Source organism: Thunnus albacares, chromosome 15, assembly GCF_914725855.1.
Source record: "Thunnus albacares chromosome 15, fThuAlb1.1, whole genome shotgun sequence".
In the NCBI taxonomy this organism is placed as follows: Eukaryota; Metazoa; Chordata; class Actinopteri; order Scombriformes; family Scombridae; genus Thunnus; species Thunnus albacares.
This window is the reverse complement of record NC_058120.1, coordinates 11,503,827-11,525,126: the sequence shown is the minus strand read 5'-3', so window position 1 is coordinate 11,525,126 and position 21,300 is coordinate 11,503,827. Positions and strand designations below refer to the sequence as shown.

At 41.8% G+C, this 21,300-nt stretch overlaps 1 protein-coding gene across 4 annotated transcripts in view; it reads right to left on the bottom strand.

The window, feature by feature from the left end:
• LOC122998065 (pleckstrin homology domain-containing family G member 3) overlaps positions 1–19,961 on the bottom strand; it is a 31,182-nt gene extending 11,221 nt beyond the window's left edge. For 3 of the 4 annotated variants that reach the window (XM_044374643.1, XM_044374644.1, XM_044374647.1), the window contains exons 1-4: positions 18,118–18,233; positions 14,013–14,080; positions 3,146–3,678; positions 349–449 (exon numbers count right to left, since the gene is read on the bottom strand). In XM_044374643.1, coding sequence (XP_044230578.1) covers positions 349–449; positions 3,146–3,678; positions 14,013–14,080; positions 18,118–18,227 — 812 coding nt within the window. In that variant the 5' untranslated portion in view covers positions 18,228–18,233. Of the gene's footprint in view, positions 1–348; positions 450–3,145; positions 3,679–14,012; positions 14,081–18,117; positions 18,234–19,748 lie in introns of those variants that run through there. The other variant, XM_044374645.1, reaches the window with a different exon arrangement.
• Positions 19,962–21,300: the final 1,339 nt, after the last annotated feature.

The window sequence follows — 21,300 nt, the reverse complement described above, 5'->3', positions numbered from 1 at the left end:
TTAAATGTAAAGCTCCATGGCTTTCAGATATGTGCAAAAAGTGTGTTTATTGTAGTGTGTGTTGCTCTTTATTACTCACTGTATCCGTTTTGAATCACTGGGGGAAGTATCAGCAACGAGTGAAATACGCGTCTTGCATTCATAACATTCCTCATATCTTATTTTCAACACTTCAAAGTGTGTGAAAGTATTCCTCGCCCAAAGTAAGTATATGAGGAAGTCATAATTTTTCAATGCCTGTCTTCTCTGCCGTGCCAGGCTACCATGAATCAGTGTCTCTTCAAGTATAATCAGTAGCTTAAGTTGTTCTTAAGTAAAAATATCTTTAAAAAAAAAAAAAAAACTCACCTGTTGAACTCATAAATATCCTCTATGTTTCCAAACAGAGCACACACTTGCTCTGGCCGTATGGGAAGGTTACTCATATCGATAATGTGAGCCAAATAGTCCTGGAAAAACAGTAGTGATTGAGTTAAAAATTGAGTTAAAAAACAGACAGCTCATTTCAATATGTGGTGACATGTGTAACACAAGCACTCGCACATTCTTACCAACAGAAAGAGTATAATAATAGAGAGACATTTCTCCACTTGTGTCCTCCTTATATACTCTTTGATGAACAATCATCAAAGACATTTGGTTTGTCCAACTGATTGCTACAGTGTATGACATCTTTTTCATTTAATGTACATAAATAGTCAAGTGTATCAGGATTTCAAGGCTTTTCTGATTTTAAAAAGAAGCATCATTAATTCACATGTAAGTGATGTGATCTTTAAAGAACCCTTTTAAGGATTTGTTCCATTGACTAATGGTCAGTGTGTGTGTGTTTCTGGAAGAGGTTCTGTTGTACCCAGACCATAAACATCACCAGTTTGTTCCCCTCCCAGGACCCGGCTACCCTTGGGCCTCGGGAGTACACTGAAGCAGATAAAAATATCTTAAAAACAGAAGCCGAATATGCCAACATCTGGATGATCACCATCCCTCATGCCCAATTACACACTCATGTGTTACACAAACAACTCCACACAAGTAGAGGAGTATGTTGACGAGAGACAAACTCGCACACACGCAGCGACTAAATAAAGAGCATACCAGTAAACAGCTTGTATACACACCCATCTGTCCTAACGATGTGGTGCAAACACACACACACACACACACACTTAACAGGACACCAGATTAAGAGTAGAGTCATCACGTCGCACTAGTGAATGAACTGTAGCCGGTCGTGGATGGATGGAGAATTCCAGTGCAGTGAGAGCAATGCTGACTTGCAGTCAGCAGGGCGTCTCATAGTCTCCTATAGAAAAACTAACCACAAGTGTTAACACCATATACACGTGACCTATAGCATAGCGTGAGAGATATACTGCTGTGTGTGGAGTCTCCTAGCTTATGGCGCTACAAGCTGTGCTTTATGAAAAAATAAGCAGGACTGTTTTGGGACAAAGCGGACAAATCAAAAATTCTTAAAAAGATTTAAGAATTATACAGCAAGCTCTTTCTGAGCTCATAAGCACAGACCACATTCTTGCTTTAACAATGTTGAGTATGATTGTTGTGGGTGTGTTCAGGCCAGGTGTTGGGGATGTTTTTAGACATGTGAGACCAACTGGGTCGAACAGCTGTTCTCAAAACTTTATTCCATGGACAGACAGTTGAGAGTGAGAGATCTGCGAGTGAGTGATAAAATACATCCAAAGGCAAGGATGGACACAGCCTCAACAGCTGCTTGTGGGCTCAGTGTCAATATCACTTTGAAACTTTGAATTAGTTTACTGAAGAAACATTTTCACACACCTTTGTCAGATTCAAGCCCTGGTGTGACATTAAAGTAAGTCATATGGAATCAATGTTATTGAAGCCATAGTGTAATCACAAAAGGATAAGAGATATATCTGTAGTAAACCAAGTTCCCACACGGTATTCTATGGAAAAACCCCATTGCTATCCTTTCATCTGTGTTATTTCTCCAGTTGGCGCAAAGATGGACGTGTTTGTGTTGGCTGGGAGGGCCTGAGAGCTCAGGCTAGTCTGGAGCTCGCTGCAGGGCCTGTATGACCGGGGCCAGACCAAGCAGGGCTGCTGCGCCTGTCAACTGAAATACTTAGAAGTCCTGGAAGTGTTTGTCAGGAGCAAGCCGTTATTCAAGCTGAGGCGAGGGGTGCGCTCCCTCCCGCAGCAACTGCCAGACGCCAGCACAGTCAGAGACAAGGTGAGGAGAGGTGCTAGCTGGTTTACTGCCAGTCTGTTTCAGAAATGCCTCACGTGTTAAAGACATTACCATCAGCGCAGCGGCGACTGTTTGACAGCAGAGTACTCCTGTTTCTATGCAAGACCGAGGAAGATTGAGAGCCAAGGAGGTTTCTTTGTCTGGAAGTTGTTTCCAGACTACAAAAGGTAGAAAAGTGGTCTGTTGAGTGGTGATATCATCCCTGGCCCACTTTCCATGCTTTACATCTCTAAGATGAGATTTCTACGATCTTTGACTAAGATCACAAGGCCACGGAAGACCTGCGCTGTGTCCCAGATATGACTCTGTGTTTGAACTCCAGATATGAGCACAATCTGTGATCTTATACTACAGGCTGTAAACTTTCAGTGCACTGTAAATATACAAAATGGTTTATATACAACACTACGACCAGATCATAAACTGCTCGACAGCCTTGATCTGTATGAGCTAGAAATCTATAAACAATACATACAACTGCCAGATGTGAGACATGCATTTTTGTAAACTGACTTATTTGTTTAGAAAGCAGGAGATCTGAAAGGAACCTGGTAAAGAAAAAGAAAAAATGATTGGATATTTTACAAGTACCAAAATCATTTGTGGCCACAGACAGCTGCTTGGAATAGAGGAGACATTATTTGGTCTCAACAGCCGTTGAGTCCAGTTCCTCTATTTTGGCTCCTGGCTAGCCAAATTCAGTAAATCACCTCTGCAGTGTGCTGCAGACATTAAGTCATAGTTTCATATTAATCCAAGCCAAACATGTGCTTTAAATACACAGAATACTGATGATTTACCCTCTATATTATCAAACGGTTGGCTGGCAGTGAATACTTGGCTGAAAGTGAAAAACAGTCACTGTAACAGAAAATTCAATCTGAGTACAGTCAGCATAACCCTCACCTCCACGATGCTGCGCAGGTCCTTGACATACATGCGCTCTGTCTCAATGATCTCCATGACAACACGGTCCACATAGGTCAGCTTCGGGTTGGGTGCCATGGTGTCCGTGACGACAGGAGAGGCAGGGGTTTGAAGTATTTTATCACTTGCTTTCTTGTTGGAGGTGGCGTTGTTGTTGTTCCACTGGTTGCTGATCACCCTGGGCTCCAGCTGTTCCCGCCAGTGACCTCTGGAGCCTGTGAGGGTGGGACTGTGGTCCCCTGCCTGCTCTACGGCTGGGCTGAGCACCAAGTCTATGTCCTCCTCGCACGGTACGGGTGGGGTGCTGGAGGAAGGAAGGGCAACGGTGCTCCCAAAAAGGCTGCGACTATCACGGGATGAGCCAGAGGACAGGGTGGACACCAGGCTCACTGGACGTTCACCCTCTCCGTCCAGTGGCTCCACACATAGCTGGCTGTAGCAGTCTGGTCCCAAGTCAACGTTTGCCCGGTCATGTTCAGTGGCGAAGAGGGGCGAGGACAACTGAGGAGATTCTGGGACAGGTGAGAGGGACACAGACAGAGGACAGGTGTCAGGATTTGAGACATAAGCAGTAAAACAGTGTATCCAACTGACTTCTGTAAAAGAGACACTACACACTTATTATGGCAACCTTTCAAGCCTTAAGAGGTTGAGTGTTTCATATTTCAAAAGATACAGTTTGGTTTGAGTTTCACTTTAAAACATCTGCTATTTTTATTGGTTAAATTTCAATTTTATATAGTCAGTGGTCTGGAAAGTCAGATAAATATAATTCTGTAAACGTTCTAGCTACATTGAACAGACCACTATTCAGAAATCAATAAAACACAAGTCTCTGCATTTCTACTCCCAGCCTGAGGCAGCGAGGAGTGGTTTACGGTAAAAAGCCTTGCTCAAATCATTACCGACATTGCCCAATTACAACACTGCATATTCTATGGAAAATCCAGCCATTTCCTCTTGTTCTCCTGACTGTTGAAGGACTAACCTTGGAAAAACAGAGAGAGGGAAAACTGATGAGAAGAAAAAAAAGGGGGGGAAAGGGACCAGGAGGTTTGTTTATATGTCTTTATTGGGCTACGTTTGAATTTAAGAGAAATGGCATCCATATTCAGTTTCACATCCTTCCTGGCCAGATGGGGAATTTTCCTCACAAAAGTTTCCTAAATATATGAAGTCATGGCGGTGTGAGAATGGGCCACTGAGTGGCCACTGTGTGTAGAACTCCATTTCCTGAAATATTCGGAGGGCAAAAAGGGTCAAACCCATTTTGCCAAGCTGAAGAAATGAGGCTTTGTCGTGTAATTTGACTTCAGGCTAATAAATGTGGTTGTATGAGGCACAAACCATCATAAAGCAAAACATTAATGAAATGACTCAGGTAAGTGATATTGCCAAGTGGGGATGGAGAGCATAATTTGGTGTTGATAGCCTACAGATGTAGTTTATATCATGAGTTTGAAATACACTCCCCTACTCCGGTGTTGACAAGCTTAAGCTTAAATATGTTCATCATTAGATTTGCATCATTGGTCAGCAGCCCACAGCCGATAACACAAACCTGATGCTGTAGAGAAAAGGTATTTCAGCAGTCTGTTAGAGGCTGATGGATTCACTTTTAACCAGCATACTCACTTGACTTATCTCCCATATACAGTTTTATAGAGAACATATAACCTTTTACTGTTCTCCTTGGAATAAATTATGCTAAACAAGCAAAATATTTCATGAGAGCCTGGGAAGTGCCTGAAGTCTGTGATTTATGAAGCCTTGAAAAAAGTGCGACAGGCAGCTGGATGATGGGCTTCACATGAAGAATCAAACTGCCTTCCAGTTTATTCAGACACACACACACACACATACACCCACCCACCTTCTGGCATCCTTTAACTTTCCATGAGTCAGTACTGAGCTCATGAGAGCCTCGTTCACGCTGCACTGCTTGCTCCACAATCCACACCAAGCCGTCCCAACAACACAGTTCCCATGCTAAACCTCACTGGGAGAAACGGATGAGCTGGCAAGCAGGAGCTGACCACTAGAGAAAACTCTGTTTACGCTCCGTGACAAATCACAGGGTTGATGGTGTAAAAGGAGTGTAGTGGTGGGCTATTACTCTCACTACACCACAATGAATTAAAATGAGGCATCTGCTTCCTTTGCCACTTCTGTCTTTACTTTTGGTTTTGACCTGCACCGTGTCTGGTGTGTGAAACTCCCTTCCTCCTTTCTCTTCCTCCCACCCAATATCCCTTTATAACAAAGCTGCTGTGCTGCAAACTGCAGTCCATGCCAAGTCAAAGGGAAAGGGAGGAACAGCACAATGAGGAGTAGCCCAAAATCAACACAGTGCTTGCACATTTTCACAATTTTCTAGTTTATATAGCTTATCTGTGTTCAGAATTAAATTCAGAAGTGCTAGAATAGGGCAGATCTACCTGAACTGTACTAAAGAGTGCACAGTAGTAGTGTAGAAGTAACATTTGACTTATCTTGCAAGATTTGAGCACATACTTGACTCCATCACAAGCTCAGCTTTGATTGGTCACTTCAGATATGGCCTCTGCAGGCATGCATTATCTGTGGCTGGTATCACACACCACATGTTTAAGGGGAAAACAGCCATGATGGACCACTCACTACTGACTTTGTTGAAACAGACCGTGCAGAGGAATGCAAATGACCTGGTCAACATGCAGGTCTACGATAAGCCCTGCTCCCGATGCAATCCGGTGCAAAGTGTTTCCATCCTTCCAGTCACTCGGGACAAAGATGACTCATGATCTGCAGTGTAGTCTACATCCTCTATGACTCCACTTTATCAAGCATTTACAGACAATCAAATGCGCATCAGTTATACTGCAGTCCTCTCGATATACTAAATAATAAGCAACCATTATCTTACAGACGGTGTAAAAGCAGAGTGTCTGGTCATGCTCGGTGCCACAGTGTCTCTTCAGCATCTGCAAACATTTATCACTAATCTCTGAGGGATCTGTAGCCACAGTGGCAAGGCCATAGCCATTACTGTGCCACCCTGTTGTCAGATGTGGAGAAATGCAAACTGCCTGGTATCACATTTATCTTTAACTTTAGTTTAAAATATACAGTAAAACAAGATTTCACTTGAAAAATAATGATTAAATTGTATTTCTGGTGTTTTGTTCCATGCACAGTATATATCCATACATAGTATGAACGGTGTTCTTTGTCACTGTCATATTTTAATGTGATATATATCTATAGGGTGGATTTCTATGTTCAATATTGTTGATCTTGCAATTTTCTTGTTGCCATAATGGAGAGTAATTATTGAGAAAGAATAAACATACATGCATACATAGTTTTTCTCTCCAGCAACTCAAATGGATCAAAGATAAGTACAGCTTTCTGACCGCTTTAACAGCAAATTTGTTGCCATTAACTTTATTGGAAGGAAAAATAGTTCGTGGAATTCACCCTTTAAAGCACAAATGCCAATGATGTTTTGGCAATAACTGCAGGGAAAGGTCTATAAAAAGAAACCACCGTAACAGGAGCAGTGAGCAGTGTAGAATAGTTTAAACCATCTGTTTTCTGCAAAACGATCATATATAACATCAGCAAACACACTTTTGTGTTTAAAAAGTGATAACTGTTTGAAACAGGAGATCTTTGGAAAACGCGCATAAATCCACACACTGTCAACAGCTAAATATGGTATGTCATAAAGGTAATCATCAGAGAGATTTAACACATGCAGGTAAAAGTCATTCTGGTGTGAAGAAAGTCTGTGCTTCACGTTCTGAATTAATTTATAACATTTGTTATGAGAAGACTGCTACAAAACGTTCATACAGGTCATATGTGAGGGAATGATGCCTTCACATCTATAGTACCATTCAAAAGTTAGGACACACTTTTTCAATCAAGTGAATGGGAAGGTTTGTCAAAACCTTTGACTGGTACTGTATATAGTTCAGAATTTTTAGCATATTTGCACTTATTGACAACAACAGCTCAGTGGACTGACCTGTTAAATCATAACTTACACAGCATGGTTGCGAAGACGGTTAAGTATATGGTCCAGAGCAAAATTTCCATTTAAGCCAAGCCATGGGCTTCCACATTCATTCACACACCACGACTTCACAAAGTATACAACCTCAACAAAACACAACACTCTCCTTTGTTTCAGCACTGCATCGGTACAGTTGTTAACTCACAGACATAATCATTAACAAAATCAGGGCTACAGAGATAGTATAGTATTTGGACTGCATTTCAGACAGCCCTCTAACTTCAACAACTTACAGCAGTTTTTCAAAGTCCACTTAGGCTCAACAAACACACCAGCAATACTGTTCACATAGTGTGTAGAGTCTATGTGAACATTTGATCAGTTGCTTGTATGTGAACAGATTACTAATGTTGTTACTAAAAGAAAAATGCTTGAAATTCCCCCCCAAAAAACCTCCCAACCCCTCATTGTAATTCTTTGAATTCCAGTTTCCTGGCTGTTAAGCCGAGGTTAACATTTACAGACAAAGGTGTGTTAATGCTACAGGCATGACCTTCCTCTTTCTTTTGTTGCTTCCCTGAACCCAAATCCCCTGGACAGTAGTTTGCTTTAATGCAGTTCCACCGCGCACTAATACGACCAGTTACCAAGTTACCATGTAAAGTTAAAGTTAATGGAAAGTGATTTTGAACAATGAACAAAACAAGATCTTTGTCCAGGACCGTTCACTTGATGAGAAGCAAGTGAGTGTGAGGATTATGACAGGTGATTGAGAGTGAATGTTTCATCGTGTCTGTTTCATCGCTGAAAACAGTCAGGACATTCACTCACCGTCCGAAGGGCTCGATGACTAATCAGTCTAGAGCTACTAATGTAAAGTCTACGCTTTTTGCTGTTTCGGTCTGAGCTTAACAATGCAGACAATTCATGAAACTATTCTGCCTCTGACATCATGTTTATATGAATGACATGAAGTGCCTAATAAGGTGGTGGAAGAGGTGAACAGAAACACTGAAATGAATACCCCGAGCACCTGGTTATTAACTTTTCTAAAAGGCAACAGTCACACGAATGACAGAAATGATCTCTATCTGTCTGAGTTTGTTGGCGTGTGGGACACAAAGCATTCCTTTATATAGAAAACCTTCTGGCTTGTGTAAAAACAATCTTAGCGTGCTTGATTAATGACAGACACATCTAAGAAGGACTCGCTAATATTCCAACCAGAGCGTCCACTGACATGATCTGGCAAACCAGAGCAACAACTATTTCCAGCTAAATATTACCACGTCCTCTGAGGACACGATAAGCCACAGCATATAAGCTATGACGTTAGTTGTTGCTTGCAAAATCCTGTGATGATGTGACTCGCATTTTCTCATCAGTTCATGCAAACCAGCCTCTATGCAGATAACCATGCAAATCCTACCAAGGACGGACTCAAGTCTTCTTTTTTCCATCGTTTAAAACTGCCTTGTCCACGTACCTGTCTTATCACGTGTCTGTTTTGCACTCATGACAGGATGGAAATATGGTAACACATTGTCTACTATCTTAAGGTATTAGGAAACAAAGTAGACACAAACAAGAGTAATAATTACGTCAGCCAAAAGATTATAGTGCAGGTTCCAAAGAGCACAATAGACGCTGTTACAAGCGTAAACAACAGACTATAATAATCCCTGTCAAGTTGTATTAATTATATGTTTAAAATATTTCTATAAAGTAAAACAACATATAATTGTTGATTGTTGTAACTGATACATGTTCTAATGTACCGATCGTTGCATACCTTAGAAGACGGCAGTGATGAGATTCATCCACCAAAGGAGAAGGTGTCAAAGTCCAGGATGATTTTTCAATATGTTCCTTTTAGCCTGTCTATAATCCCTCCGACTCCTATAACTACACTTTTAATATGATGAATGATGAGTGAGCACTACATGCGAAAAGAGGCGCTGTCTCCCAGTGAGACACACCTTGATGATTATTTTTTACTGAACTTACTACAACCCTCAGTCAAACTTCATTCAATATTTGCCTATAAATATCAATAATCCAGACTTTGTGCTAAAGTTCCGCTGTGTTTTCCTGTCTGGCCTGTGGCCTTTTGCTTTCTAACCAAATTAGGGGAAAAGAAACAGGAACAACACAGCCTATATCAATGTTCAGCATGCAAATCCTCACCCTAAAGCTGCATAAAGGCAGCATCAGAAAGGACTTTCTCTTACCACTGAAAAACGGATAGTGGGTAACAGACACATCTCTGAAGCAGCTTGGCTCCTCTAAGTATTCACTGCGACGCTGCCAATGGCAAGTCTGTCATTTGCGTTAGCGTTAAGCACAGAAAACAAGCAATAAGAGTAAGAGTGACAGCATCAGAGACAAGAACACCCCACTGACAAAGAACAAGCCCCTGCGTGCTCTGTTAGTAGCCCGTCACACAGCCGCTCCTGCTTGATTCATAGTGACTCATGTACCAAATGGTGATGAATTTGAATCCAGCGGACAATGAATCACATTTAAAGTCCCCCTTGTGATACAACTCCTAAGAACACCTTGATCTCACATGCAACCGCATGACCACTGACAATAAAAATGTGAAATATTGTTTGATCCCTTATTTCCTGGTACTTGTCTTTTCATATCTTTATACCTTTAAGACACAATTGACTTTTTCAAGTGCCAGTAATTTGGGATGAGTCTACACAACCCAAAGTGTTTTCAGTTAAGTTTACAACTTTTCTTGCAACATAACTTCCTTAAAAAAAAAAAAAAAAGAGTTTGGAGCACATTCTTGCTGTCTTTCCATCTGTTTTCCTTTACTGTGCTTGCGAAAAGAGTAATTATTTTGTGGAGATTCCCACTGGCCATAAAGACAACTTTTACCTCCCATATTAAACCATGTAACAAGGTGGAAAATCTTACTTCCTCGTTGGCTGATTAAGTATGTTCACTCACAAGCAAGGAAGAAACAAAAACACAACATCAAACTGGCTCTTGAGGCGACTGCTAATCTGCTAACTTATCTTTCAGAGCCAAGGGCACAGTGTGTGACCCTGTTTTCCTTAGGGGATAAAGAGAGAATGATGTTTTGCGCTACATCTTAATAAAGCCCTTCCGCCCCTCAAGATCCACTCAGAACTTCCTTCTTCAACACCCCTCCACAACTTCTGGCATTCAGCTCCTCCCCCAGTGGGTGTTGGGAGACAGGGGAGGTAGTCATGTACTGATCCCCATGGGAAAAACTCCTCCCCACCTGGCAACGGTGAATGGCTGCCCCACAGGAGGGCAGGAGGCACAAGCCTAGAGGGTGCCTCCAGGGGTCTTCACAGACCATTATCAAACAGCATGAGTCAGAACAATTAGACACTGAGACTGGATTGATTTCTTATGCCTTGATGGAGAGAAGAATTTAGGTCACATCAAGGAGTTTCTGCCTTCAACAGCCTTTTACATATAAAAGATTTTGTTTGATTTACACCTGCCTTTGGCTTCACAAGGAGCTTTTAATGCTGAGTTAATAATTAGCCAGAAAGTCGGTAAATATATGGCTTTGGATGACAGAGGCTGAGTTCACACATGCAAACTGAACCTGCATTCCACAGTGACAGTCAAGGTCAAAATGTTGTGCTGGGAAATTTTAGGGGAATTCTAGTGTTCAAAAGTGAAACTAACTGCGCTTTCACTCATTTACCAAGTATATGTAAACACTTTGACACTTGTGTACTTTAAAAGATCTTTTTGATTCCTGAAATGCTCAGACAAACATGTGGTAAAAGGGTGGCTACTATTGCAAAATACTGTCTTATCTTACTACAGTTTCTCAGAAAGCCTGATATGAAATGGAAAAAAAACCAAAACATTTCTGTTTGTAGATTCAACCTTATAATATGCAGATAAAAACAGGATGTGAGGTAGGGAAACAATATCACCATGCCAGCATTTAAGAGTGACATGTTTCAAAGAGGTAGATTTCTCAAAGTACCAACAGCTCAAAACTCATCAAATAGCTCAAATTTAATCCTGTAAACCTCCCCTGGCTCTTAAAGGATCCTGCCGTGCCAGCTGACCTCAGTGCATAGGCATGTGATGATCCACTTAGGAGACTCCACCATCAACAAGCCCTCCCCCCCCTCTCCCTCCCTCCAGGAGCCCTTCAGGCACTAGCACACACAGCAAGCCCTCCATCTATTCAAAGCTACCATTTCCTCTGGACAACACACGCCATCTGGACCTGACGGAGGCCAGAGGTGTGAGTCCATTGTAAACTCTACCACCAGTTTGACAGTTTACAACCAAACTGCTGTCCTGTTAGCGCCTTTCTGCAGAGTCCACGCAGGCTGGTGGCAGGACAGCTGTGTGAAGTGTGGAGGGGAGGAGGTCAGGGAGGACTCCATTTACTTCACATCAAGCTGTTTATCACATGCTACGTTATAAAGGGTGTGATGCTGTTTTTCTTGCGGTTCAGACATTCACACTTTCTATACACGGCAGTCAAATGAGGAATTTGACATCTTGCTTTGGGACTTTTATCTGTTTTTTGCATACATTACTGAATACAGAGCAGCTTTGTTTTTTTTTTTCATGCTATAATAAATCACAAGAAAAAGTATTGAATACACTACATTAAACATGACTGAGCCATTACTGTACTTTAACACCATATCTGCAAACAGATAAAAATCTTTGAACGCGCTGCACGCTTGCTTATCAAACCTCAGCTGAGTGCTAAGTGTTACGGAGGAAGTTGATAAGGAGTTTTATAGATTTAAATGAGTTTCTAAGAGGCCATCTAACAGGAACACTCAAAACAGAAAGCCTGTAACTAATGTGGGTAATCTAGCGGAAGAGCTCTATAGGAGGAATGCTATTGTAGGGGGCTGTAAAATGATTTACACTGAAATAAATTATTTTGTGAGGAGTACGGGAGTCTGAGCCAAACAATGAAATGAAATACAGTGAATGTGGGGCTGTATAAAAGCCATTACAATGGTGGTTATGTTGTGTAATGATTTACATAAACATATGAAACAGTAGTTAGAGTACAGAACAAGGGGCTGCCTGAAGTTTCATTGGGTTTCTGTGCATGACTTCAAAACTTTGCTGAACAGGAGTTGTTGCAGGTTCACCTGAGGCTGCCTGTGATTTAACACCACAGGCAATTAAGCGGTGAAAGAGTTCTAGTCCAGGAGCTCCATTAACAAGCCCACTCAGAGACGCAGCCATCCCTGCCATCATCTATCTATGTCCACAACCCTATGCCCACTGGTCTGGAAAAGCTGCAGAGAATGGAGATGATCCGTCCGTCCCCCCAGAACCCCTTTAAAGCTGTACATTCTGCACACACAGCTACATTCCTGCCAGGGGTTAAGTAGGTCAGAGGGAGTCCTTATCTTTGAGAGAGCTGCTCCATGCTGCCTCAGGCCTGAGCCACGGTCCTCTGGATTGACAGGCTGGACGTACACTAGCTTTTCGGGAGATATTTCATATACGGGATACAATGATTGCTGGTTCACATTCCACCATGGTGATGAAAGTTCAGGAAGTTTCGGTGGAAATTATGAGGACTCTTATGTGGGTTTTTGTCATCCAGTTCGTCTGGAAAAAGGATTCAAAGCAAAGCACTGTGAACAAATACTAAAAAGAACATCTGGGTGCACCTTGGAGCATAGCCGAAATATTTGCCTTTATGCCGGTGCCATACCAAGCCTACTAGTGGTGAAATCATAACAGCTTCTGTTCATTTCATAACCCTTTGACCCTTCGGAGCAGTTGGAGCTGGATGGTCACCACAACGTTTTTGTTGTTTACCTTGACCAGACAGACTGGGGGGTTTCCTTTCACCGTGTGCATTCCTCCTGTCTGTTAACCACATCCAATCATCACCTCACACAGATAGCGCATTACCAGCTGCCCTGCCCCTTAATTACCATCTAACCATCCACATCTGGGGAACTAGGTCAGTCACGCTTTAACTCCGACTGGTCCGCAAACAAAAATCCACCTGGAAATGTTTCAACTTCAAGTGGGTGTTCTGTCATGCCAAGGTGATTTCATGCTAGACATCTAAGCTGCAATATGAACTGTGAGTATGTGTAGTCGGTGCAGAGTGGCCTTTTGAGGAAATGAAGAGAGAAATTTTCATGAAGGCGGCACACGTCTCCTCAGGCCAAAAGCCTCCTCTGGCCAAGGCTGAACCAAAAGGACAGGCGCAGAAGAAAAAGGGAACCACTGACACATTGGTATTCTTTAGCCAAAGTGGAAGCCAAGTGCCAAATGTGTTCAGTAGAGAGGAGAGGAGGCGTTGGGGGGGGGGGGGGGGGGGGGTTGAGGGACAGAACAGGCAAACAGATACAAAGAGGCCCTGTGTCAATGCTGTGGCTCTGTGACTGAAGATAATGAACACTAAAATAATATGTAATTTGAGTGGCCCCCAGCATACAAGGTCAGCACCGCTGGCTAGACTAACCATCTTAGCTGTCGGTGATTCTGACAGACTCTGGTTTGATATGTGTGAGCGTACAGAAGTTTCAGCTGTATGAAGGGGGTTGGCCGAGCTCCACAGCCACACAAAGAACCTCTCTGCCAGCCGGGACTGTAGGAGGGGAGTTCATTGCTCTCTCAGCTCGGCCTCTCAAAGCCCCTACATTTCCTCTTTTCTTCCATTTCCAGCATTTTTTCCATTTGCTTCCTCTGTGTTATGTTAGAACACTGCCCTGGGTAACCAAATATACCAGTAGGAATAAACTGACATATTAAAGCTCCATATTGTAAGACTGGTCAATCCATAGGTAGCAATCATAAGAGAATGGGTCATACCGAATATAACTGCATTGATCTTACCTTCCCCCATTGGGCCCTGGTGGAGAGCAGAATGGGACCCCTCTGGCATGGCACTCTGGCCTCTGGAGCTGACAAAAGAAAAAACACAAAGCATAGAAATGTTGATCCTTCTTGGAGTGTTCTTATTATAAAACCCTCTAAGTTTAGCTTTGACTGTAAGTTAGTCTTTTATTATTTTGTCAAGTAACCCATGCCTTCTCCACTGGCTTGGCTCACTGCAGTGAGGCAAACAAGCCACAGTCTAATCATGTCTTACTGTAAGAGGGAAATTCTTCCCATTCCCCTGCTCGCTGCTCTGGGTTAGCTCATGTCAGCCACTTGGTAATGTATAGTGTAGCCGGGGTTGAGGTATGTAGGGGCGACTGTGATATGAGCTCATGCTAATCGGTAGGGAAAGGGCAGGAGTGGGAGATGAATGGACGCTACAAAGCAAATGCGAGAGGGTTTGAGAACCTCTGTGAGTGCGTTTTGAACCACAATCATATTGAGTATCTCTTCTATAATTGTAAAGTACCGTAAAACCAGCGTTTCAAAGTGCTCCACAAAAAAGTCACCAACACAAATATGATATTATGAATGCTTGAATGTAAAATAACTAAAGAATGAAACAAAGGAGCCCACCACAAACAAATAAATTTGATATAATTCTGACCAGTTTGAAACAAATAGTTAAGTGTTACAAATATCTCTGTTACATCAAAACAAGTCTCTCATTATCAGTAAAACCGTCCACTGAGATTACAGGTTCACCCCTGGTGGCATGTATTTTTCTAATCTTTCATGCCAGGCAGTGGTGCTCTTAATGATGAGGTGTGTCCCTTCGGAGCCACTGTGCTGCCAGTTTCTCACATCACTGCCTCTCTGGCTCTTTACAGCAAATCATCATGGAAGACTGTGCATGAGAACTTGGCTCCCTGTGATTCCTGGTGAGCCTCTGGCCTTTTAAACATCACATTCTTGGGCCAGCTAGATCAGAGGAGCAGGAATTATTGAGGGATTAGGATGGGCATTGTTCCTTGTGCATTTGCTGGCCACTGTGCCGAGCTGACAGCCAGGCCAGCCGAGGCCAAACCGATCCCACTGCCCGGAGGTTCGCCAATTAAGATGTGCAGGAATGCAAGGAGAAAAGTCACAGCGCTGGATCTGCACATTAAGATTACTGCTTGACTGTAGGGTCCGTGCAGCTGCAGCCTGGACTAAAGTAAAGCTTACTGGACAAAAATAATTCAGCAGCTTTTAAACTGTTTTTGATCACCCTACTGCAAAGCACAACAAATGAATAAAAGGATCAATTCTTTTACCCTAAAATGAAATGTATGTTCACTTTTGGACACATATACCAACTATGTTTGACCCAGATTGGAAAATATTTCAATTAAAAATACAAGTCAGTGACCAGAGAATAAAAACTGAACTTTTATCCATATAATGTGTCTGTTGCTCAATAATCTTGTTGCATCTTTGAGAGGAAAAAAGGATAACAAACGCTGTAAGACATGCTGATTTATGCTCAGTCAATGCAGCACTGCTACAATGACATTCTTCACGAATGAAGCCCCCTCAGACAGTCTTTGACCAAACTCGGCCGATTGAGTTTGAAGTGGTGGGTTAGTTTGCCTAACCTGTAGGAGTGGTGTTCATGTTGAGGGGCAGGCTTTGAACTTGTCTCGGTGAACAGTGAACTAATAAAATCCTCTGATAATCCAACCTACTATGACCTCTGAGCTAACCCCACTTAATGACCAGACCAAAACTCTGCTAATCTGTCTTCGGTCAACAAGAGGCTAGACTAGAATTACTGGGCTCAAAACCTAGATATACTGTAGATGTCTGGGTTTTAAAACTGTTTTTCCAGTGTCTTATCAAAGGCTGTCTGTAGGTGTAGTAAGATGGTGTGGGTGGAGAAAGTGAAAAACGCCTTACTGGACACGGTTAGTCAGTGTAACCTACAATCTTAACGCATCTGGACAGAATTCAACAATCGTAATTCATTAACTTCCACCTCCTGTTTGCTGACATATGGCAAATCCAAATCATTGTTTTCATAGGGAGGGGGCATGGCCTAATTTCAAATCCTAGAGAAAACACTACATACAGGCTAACATTCATGCTAAGCTGGCCACCTGTGCTTGAATTAGCTGCCCTTTCACACAAATGGAGAGCATTTGGTTCCCACAGCTGATGACTGCATTACCCGCAGCATGAACCTCCCTACATGGGAATCCGCAATTTGCCCCTTAATGGAAGACAGATGCTACAAGAGCCAATCTGATGGTTATTAAAAGAAAGACCTGCAATGGATCACTTCTTCAGATGGGCTGATAAACTTCCTTGTTCCTCTAATCGCCAGGCTTTACACTGATCCACGCGGTCAAAGCCTGAATTCCTTTCTTTAAAGCACAACAAAACAGATGATTAAGGGGGACAGATGCTGGCCAAGATACAGCACTCATGCAAATAAAGAGGTCATTTATACTGAGTCATCACCACAAATGTGTTAAAAGCCTCACTTGCCCGCAGACAAACGTATACCTTGAACTAAGACCTCAAGCCTGATGTGTTAAAGAAAAAAAAAGGTCCCTGGGGGGTGATGACTATCTAGAGTATTTTTCACCATTGACAGCCTGTCAAGATTATGAGAGAAGTGAGACCAGCGAACATGTCTAGAGAGGAAGCCAGAGGAAAATGAAACTTCTGCTGTCACTTTCTCCGTCTCCTCAGGAAGGGTTACAGAGGGCACAGACAAGACATTAAGGAAGTGACAGGACATCCAATCAAAAAAACATTTATTGTATGTAGAGCTGAAGATTTTGATAACTGATTAATAGTTTGAGTTATTTTTCAAGCAAATAACCCCACATATTTCCTAGTTGCAGCTTCTCAATTGTGAGTATTTTCTGCTCAACTTTGTCTTATGTAATAGTAAACTTCTTTAAGTTTCTTGCGTGGTTTTTTGGACAAAACAAACAATTTGATGGCATCATCTTGGGCTCCAGGAAATTGTGATTAGCATTTTTCACCATTTCATAGATTAAAGGATACATCAAATAATCAAGAAAATAAGTGGAAGATCAAAGGGATAATGACAATAATTGTTAATTGCAGCCCTAATTGGATACCAAGATTGCTGCCAATCCACAGGCCAATTGACAGCGCAGGCAACTGATGACATATAGGCTGGACCAGCATCTGAATACAAAAAGGAACTTAATCAGCCTTTTGTGCAACAATTAACAACAAAAACTGATTTTTCCTTGTGCAAAACAAGTTGATGGGAGGAGAAGCTAAAAATAGTTTTAGAAAATTCCTGCTGCCCCGCTCTCTCACAGTCGGAGACCTACCGCATTCAGTCGCAATTCACCGTCTGCCCCAACAAGGCCCGAGAGAATGTGGAAGTATGACATAAGTCCCCTGAGATGTCGTCAGTCAGACATGGTGGTGCGAGTTTCTTTGAGACGCCACCAGTCAGGACGGATGTTTACATTCAGAACAAATAAAAATCCAACCTGGCATTGCAAGCAGAGGTCCAGGGTCCTACTGGTTAACTGAGACAGAGAGTCTTTATTATTTCAGCATTGGTGCTATGTTTATCTTGCATGACCTCTCTCTTACCCTCTTACCCCGTCTACCCCGGCAGAAAATACCCCCTGACAAACAGCCTTTCTGTGAGTGCCCTCTTTCCCACATTACTCCTGCAGTTTGTCCCCCGACACACAGGCCTTAAGAGACTAACAGCTCTTCATTCACTGGGGTAAACAATAAACCCTGACAGTCTCTCTTCACCTCAATCAAATCCACAAAAAAATCTACAAAAGCGCAGCCCTAACCAGTGACTTCCCACAGACACGACAGCATATGAGCCTCTTATTTTAGCCCACTACATTTTTGAGCATGCTGCTTAGATGTGGCGATAAGTGATCCATCCCGATGAACACCCACAGAGCACTGTGAAGAGCTTTGCCCATATGGTGCACGTACTACCCAGCCAAAATAGCCCTTAATGGGAGAATAATCATTCCCCGCTGTGGTGAAAAAGGAGAAATAGCAATTTTCACCTCCCCACTGACGACCTACAACCGCAGAATGCAGACTTTGAAATGCATACCTGGCAAGTGAAGTTGGCAAGCGCCATCTTAATTGGCAAATGACAAATGAAGACTTCCATTTCTTAAAAACTATAAATGGTAGACGACAAGAGGGTAAGCAGTCCTCCATTATGTCCTCCAGTGTTAGGGAGGAAGAGGACGGGGCTGCTGGTTAAAATTAGACAGCAAGTTTAGAAATAAATAGAATTGGACGGTGCCCATTTAAAGGTGCATTACACCACATCTTCAGGGCAACCAGCTCCCTCGTGCACTCGTGGGGGTTTGTCGACGTCATAACAACAAAACCACAGAGTTTGACCTCCCTCGGGTGTCTGGAATGCTTAATTACGTATGACACACACTCTCCACCTTCAGACATACACCATGTTGTCAGGTCTAGTTTAAAGTCGACCTTTAATTCTAACAGTGTAACCCTAGCTGGAACTTGCAAAAGCTTCGGGGTCTCGTGAGATCCTGAACTGTCTTCAAAGCAGCGTCAAATAAACACCAATAATACAGAAGGTGACTTATGAAAAGCTCAGACGCAGGTTGTCAAAATTATAGTTGAAACCACTTTTGAATTCTGCAGCTTTCGTAATTTTAATCACAGATGCAGCATACCAAGACTCGGGAAGAAGAGAATTAAGTGCCAACTCTGAGATCCAAGACACACTTGGGCAGTTTCCTGTCTGGACCACCTGGAAGACAGCGCTGTTAATCGTATCGAGGCAACATTTATCTTAAATGAAGTTGAGACGTTATTGTCTAAGAGGTCAAGTGAGGTCAAATAAGCAAAAGATGGAACTTTTCACTGGTAACTGATTGATTTGGCTCCATTCTTCTTTAACAGCTGGTGGGGAAAGTCAATGACCTATGAACAGCCTGAATTTAAAACCTCACTGTGTCTCACTGGGGTGCTCATTAGAAAAAACAATTAGGTTTGTTGGGGCCAAGTAGGGGCACCGTAGGGGGGGAATTGGGATGCAGGGAAAGAGGAAATAGCAGATGATTCAACTGCAGCGTGGAGGTGAGTTTTTCTCACAAGTTAATGCTTAAGTGGAAAAATCTCATTCCCTAAAAAAAGAAAAAATATATATACCAGATTCAAGCAGCTGATCAAAGTTCACTCAACTGAAAGACAAACATCCCTTATCTTACTGAAACTCCCGCCCCCCTCTAGGGCTTCTAAGCTTGGTTATTGTGAAATTACATTACACACAAAATGTACCTAAAATCTTTATGCAATGTCTGCAAGCAATGCACGTCAAATGCGGAGGAGCTGGAGGAATGTGGTGCAGTGTTTTTACACGAGTACATCATGACTCCTGAGGGGCTAAATTCATAAGAGAAAAATACACGCATGCAGATGTTGAGTAACGTTCACACACTGTGACTCTGAGCGTAATCAATTTGTTTTGCTGAAATTGAGCAACGGCAAACTGGTAACGATAAATTTTCTTCACTTTTTTAACGACAACCCAAGTGGAGGGAACAAGGTTAAAAAAATCCAGTGTTTCTCATCATCTCTAACAAACACACCATTAATATCGACAGAATAACCCCAGAAGATAAATCCTTATGATATATAACTTGTTAGCTAAATTGTGTTAGCTTGGATATGGTGAAGTTGTCAAAAAAGCAGTTCACGTACCGAAGTCGCCAACTTCTTTTCCTTCCAACGACTCTGTTCAGAAGTAAAACTTTTCTCCGTAGTTTCTTGCTGAGAATCTCAATGTGTTTACTCCGCTTAGTTTCTTCTTTTCACATGTTAAAAGTCGCTCGGACACGGTCACACACATCCCAGAGCAGGTCAACAGCTCGTACTGAACCCAGCCAGCAGTCACTGCTGCATCTTTGAAGAGAGGCGAAGAGCTAGCTAATGCTACATTCACGCCTGTTGGAAATATAGAAACTACAATTTCAGCGCAAGTCAGCTGCCCAACAAAGGTGATTGAAATGTGATAGAAATAGATAACCCCTTGCAACTAGAGGCGGTTAAATTATATTTTTTCCTTTAGATGTTATTGTTTAGCAGTTTAAGTAAATAAGGAACACTTGTCAGATTAGATTTCGTAAATTGGATTTTGTGTTGTTTACAACTGTTACAACAAACAAACGCACTCGCTTAGGAATTTAAAGATAAGAAATAAAACACCACAATCCCATTTAGACATTTTTAAGAAGTCTGTTCAAATAAGAACAAAAAAAGTATCAATGAAAGGCCCACTCGTCTAAAGTTTTTCCAATTTACGACGATCCCTGAATGCAGCAAAGGACCGCCTGCTTTTGACAGGCCAGTGTCAGTCTACAGCTGAACATCTGGCCTGTAGTGGTGAAAAGTAACTAAGTACATTTTCTCAAGTACTGTATTTTAGTACAGTTTTGAATTTTGAGGTACTTGAACTTAACTTGAGTATTTTCATTTCATGATACTTTATACTTCTACTCTACTACATTTCAGAAGGAAATATTGTATCTTTTTTACTCAACTACATTCATTTGAGAACTATTTGGTCACTTTTCAGATTAAAAACGAACAAACAAAGGACTATAATAAGCTTATAAAATGCAATACATAGTTACAGATTGAACCGTTTTGGCTTGTGACGCTTTAAATAAAAGCAATGTGTAGTTGGGGCCTCTTATCAGGTTTCAGATGTCTCTGAATTGTTAGCAGTTCCACCAAATAGTTATTTCTTTGGTGGTTTCATTTAAATAACTAGGCCAAAGAGGTGTCAATAATTTACAAAAAAACCCCTAAGATTATAGAAAATGGTCTTTACGTATTAGTACATCAGTATTAACAATCTAATTATATCAAATATAATAATATATCAGTCATGGGGTTCATTTTACAGCAGAATGAATACATTTATTTTTGACTCTTTAAGTATATTTTACTGCTAATACTTCTGCACTTTTACTTAAGTAGGATTTGGGATGAAGGGCTTTTACTTGTAATAGAGTATTTTTACATTGTCGTACTGGTACTTTTACCTAGGTAAAAGATTTGAATACTTCTTCAGAAATGCTTAATATAAAAGAAAAACAAAAACCCTACTCCAAGTGTTGGTCTTTCTACAAAAATATCTTTACTTTCACACATAGAATATGTGCTATTTGGCCAATGACAGGCTTGTGAACGGACAAAACAAATTGTAACCCTGCCAATTACATTTATGAGGGTCAGGTCAGTAGAAAGG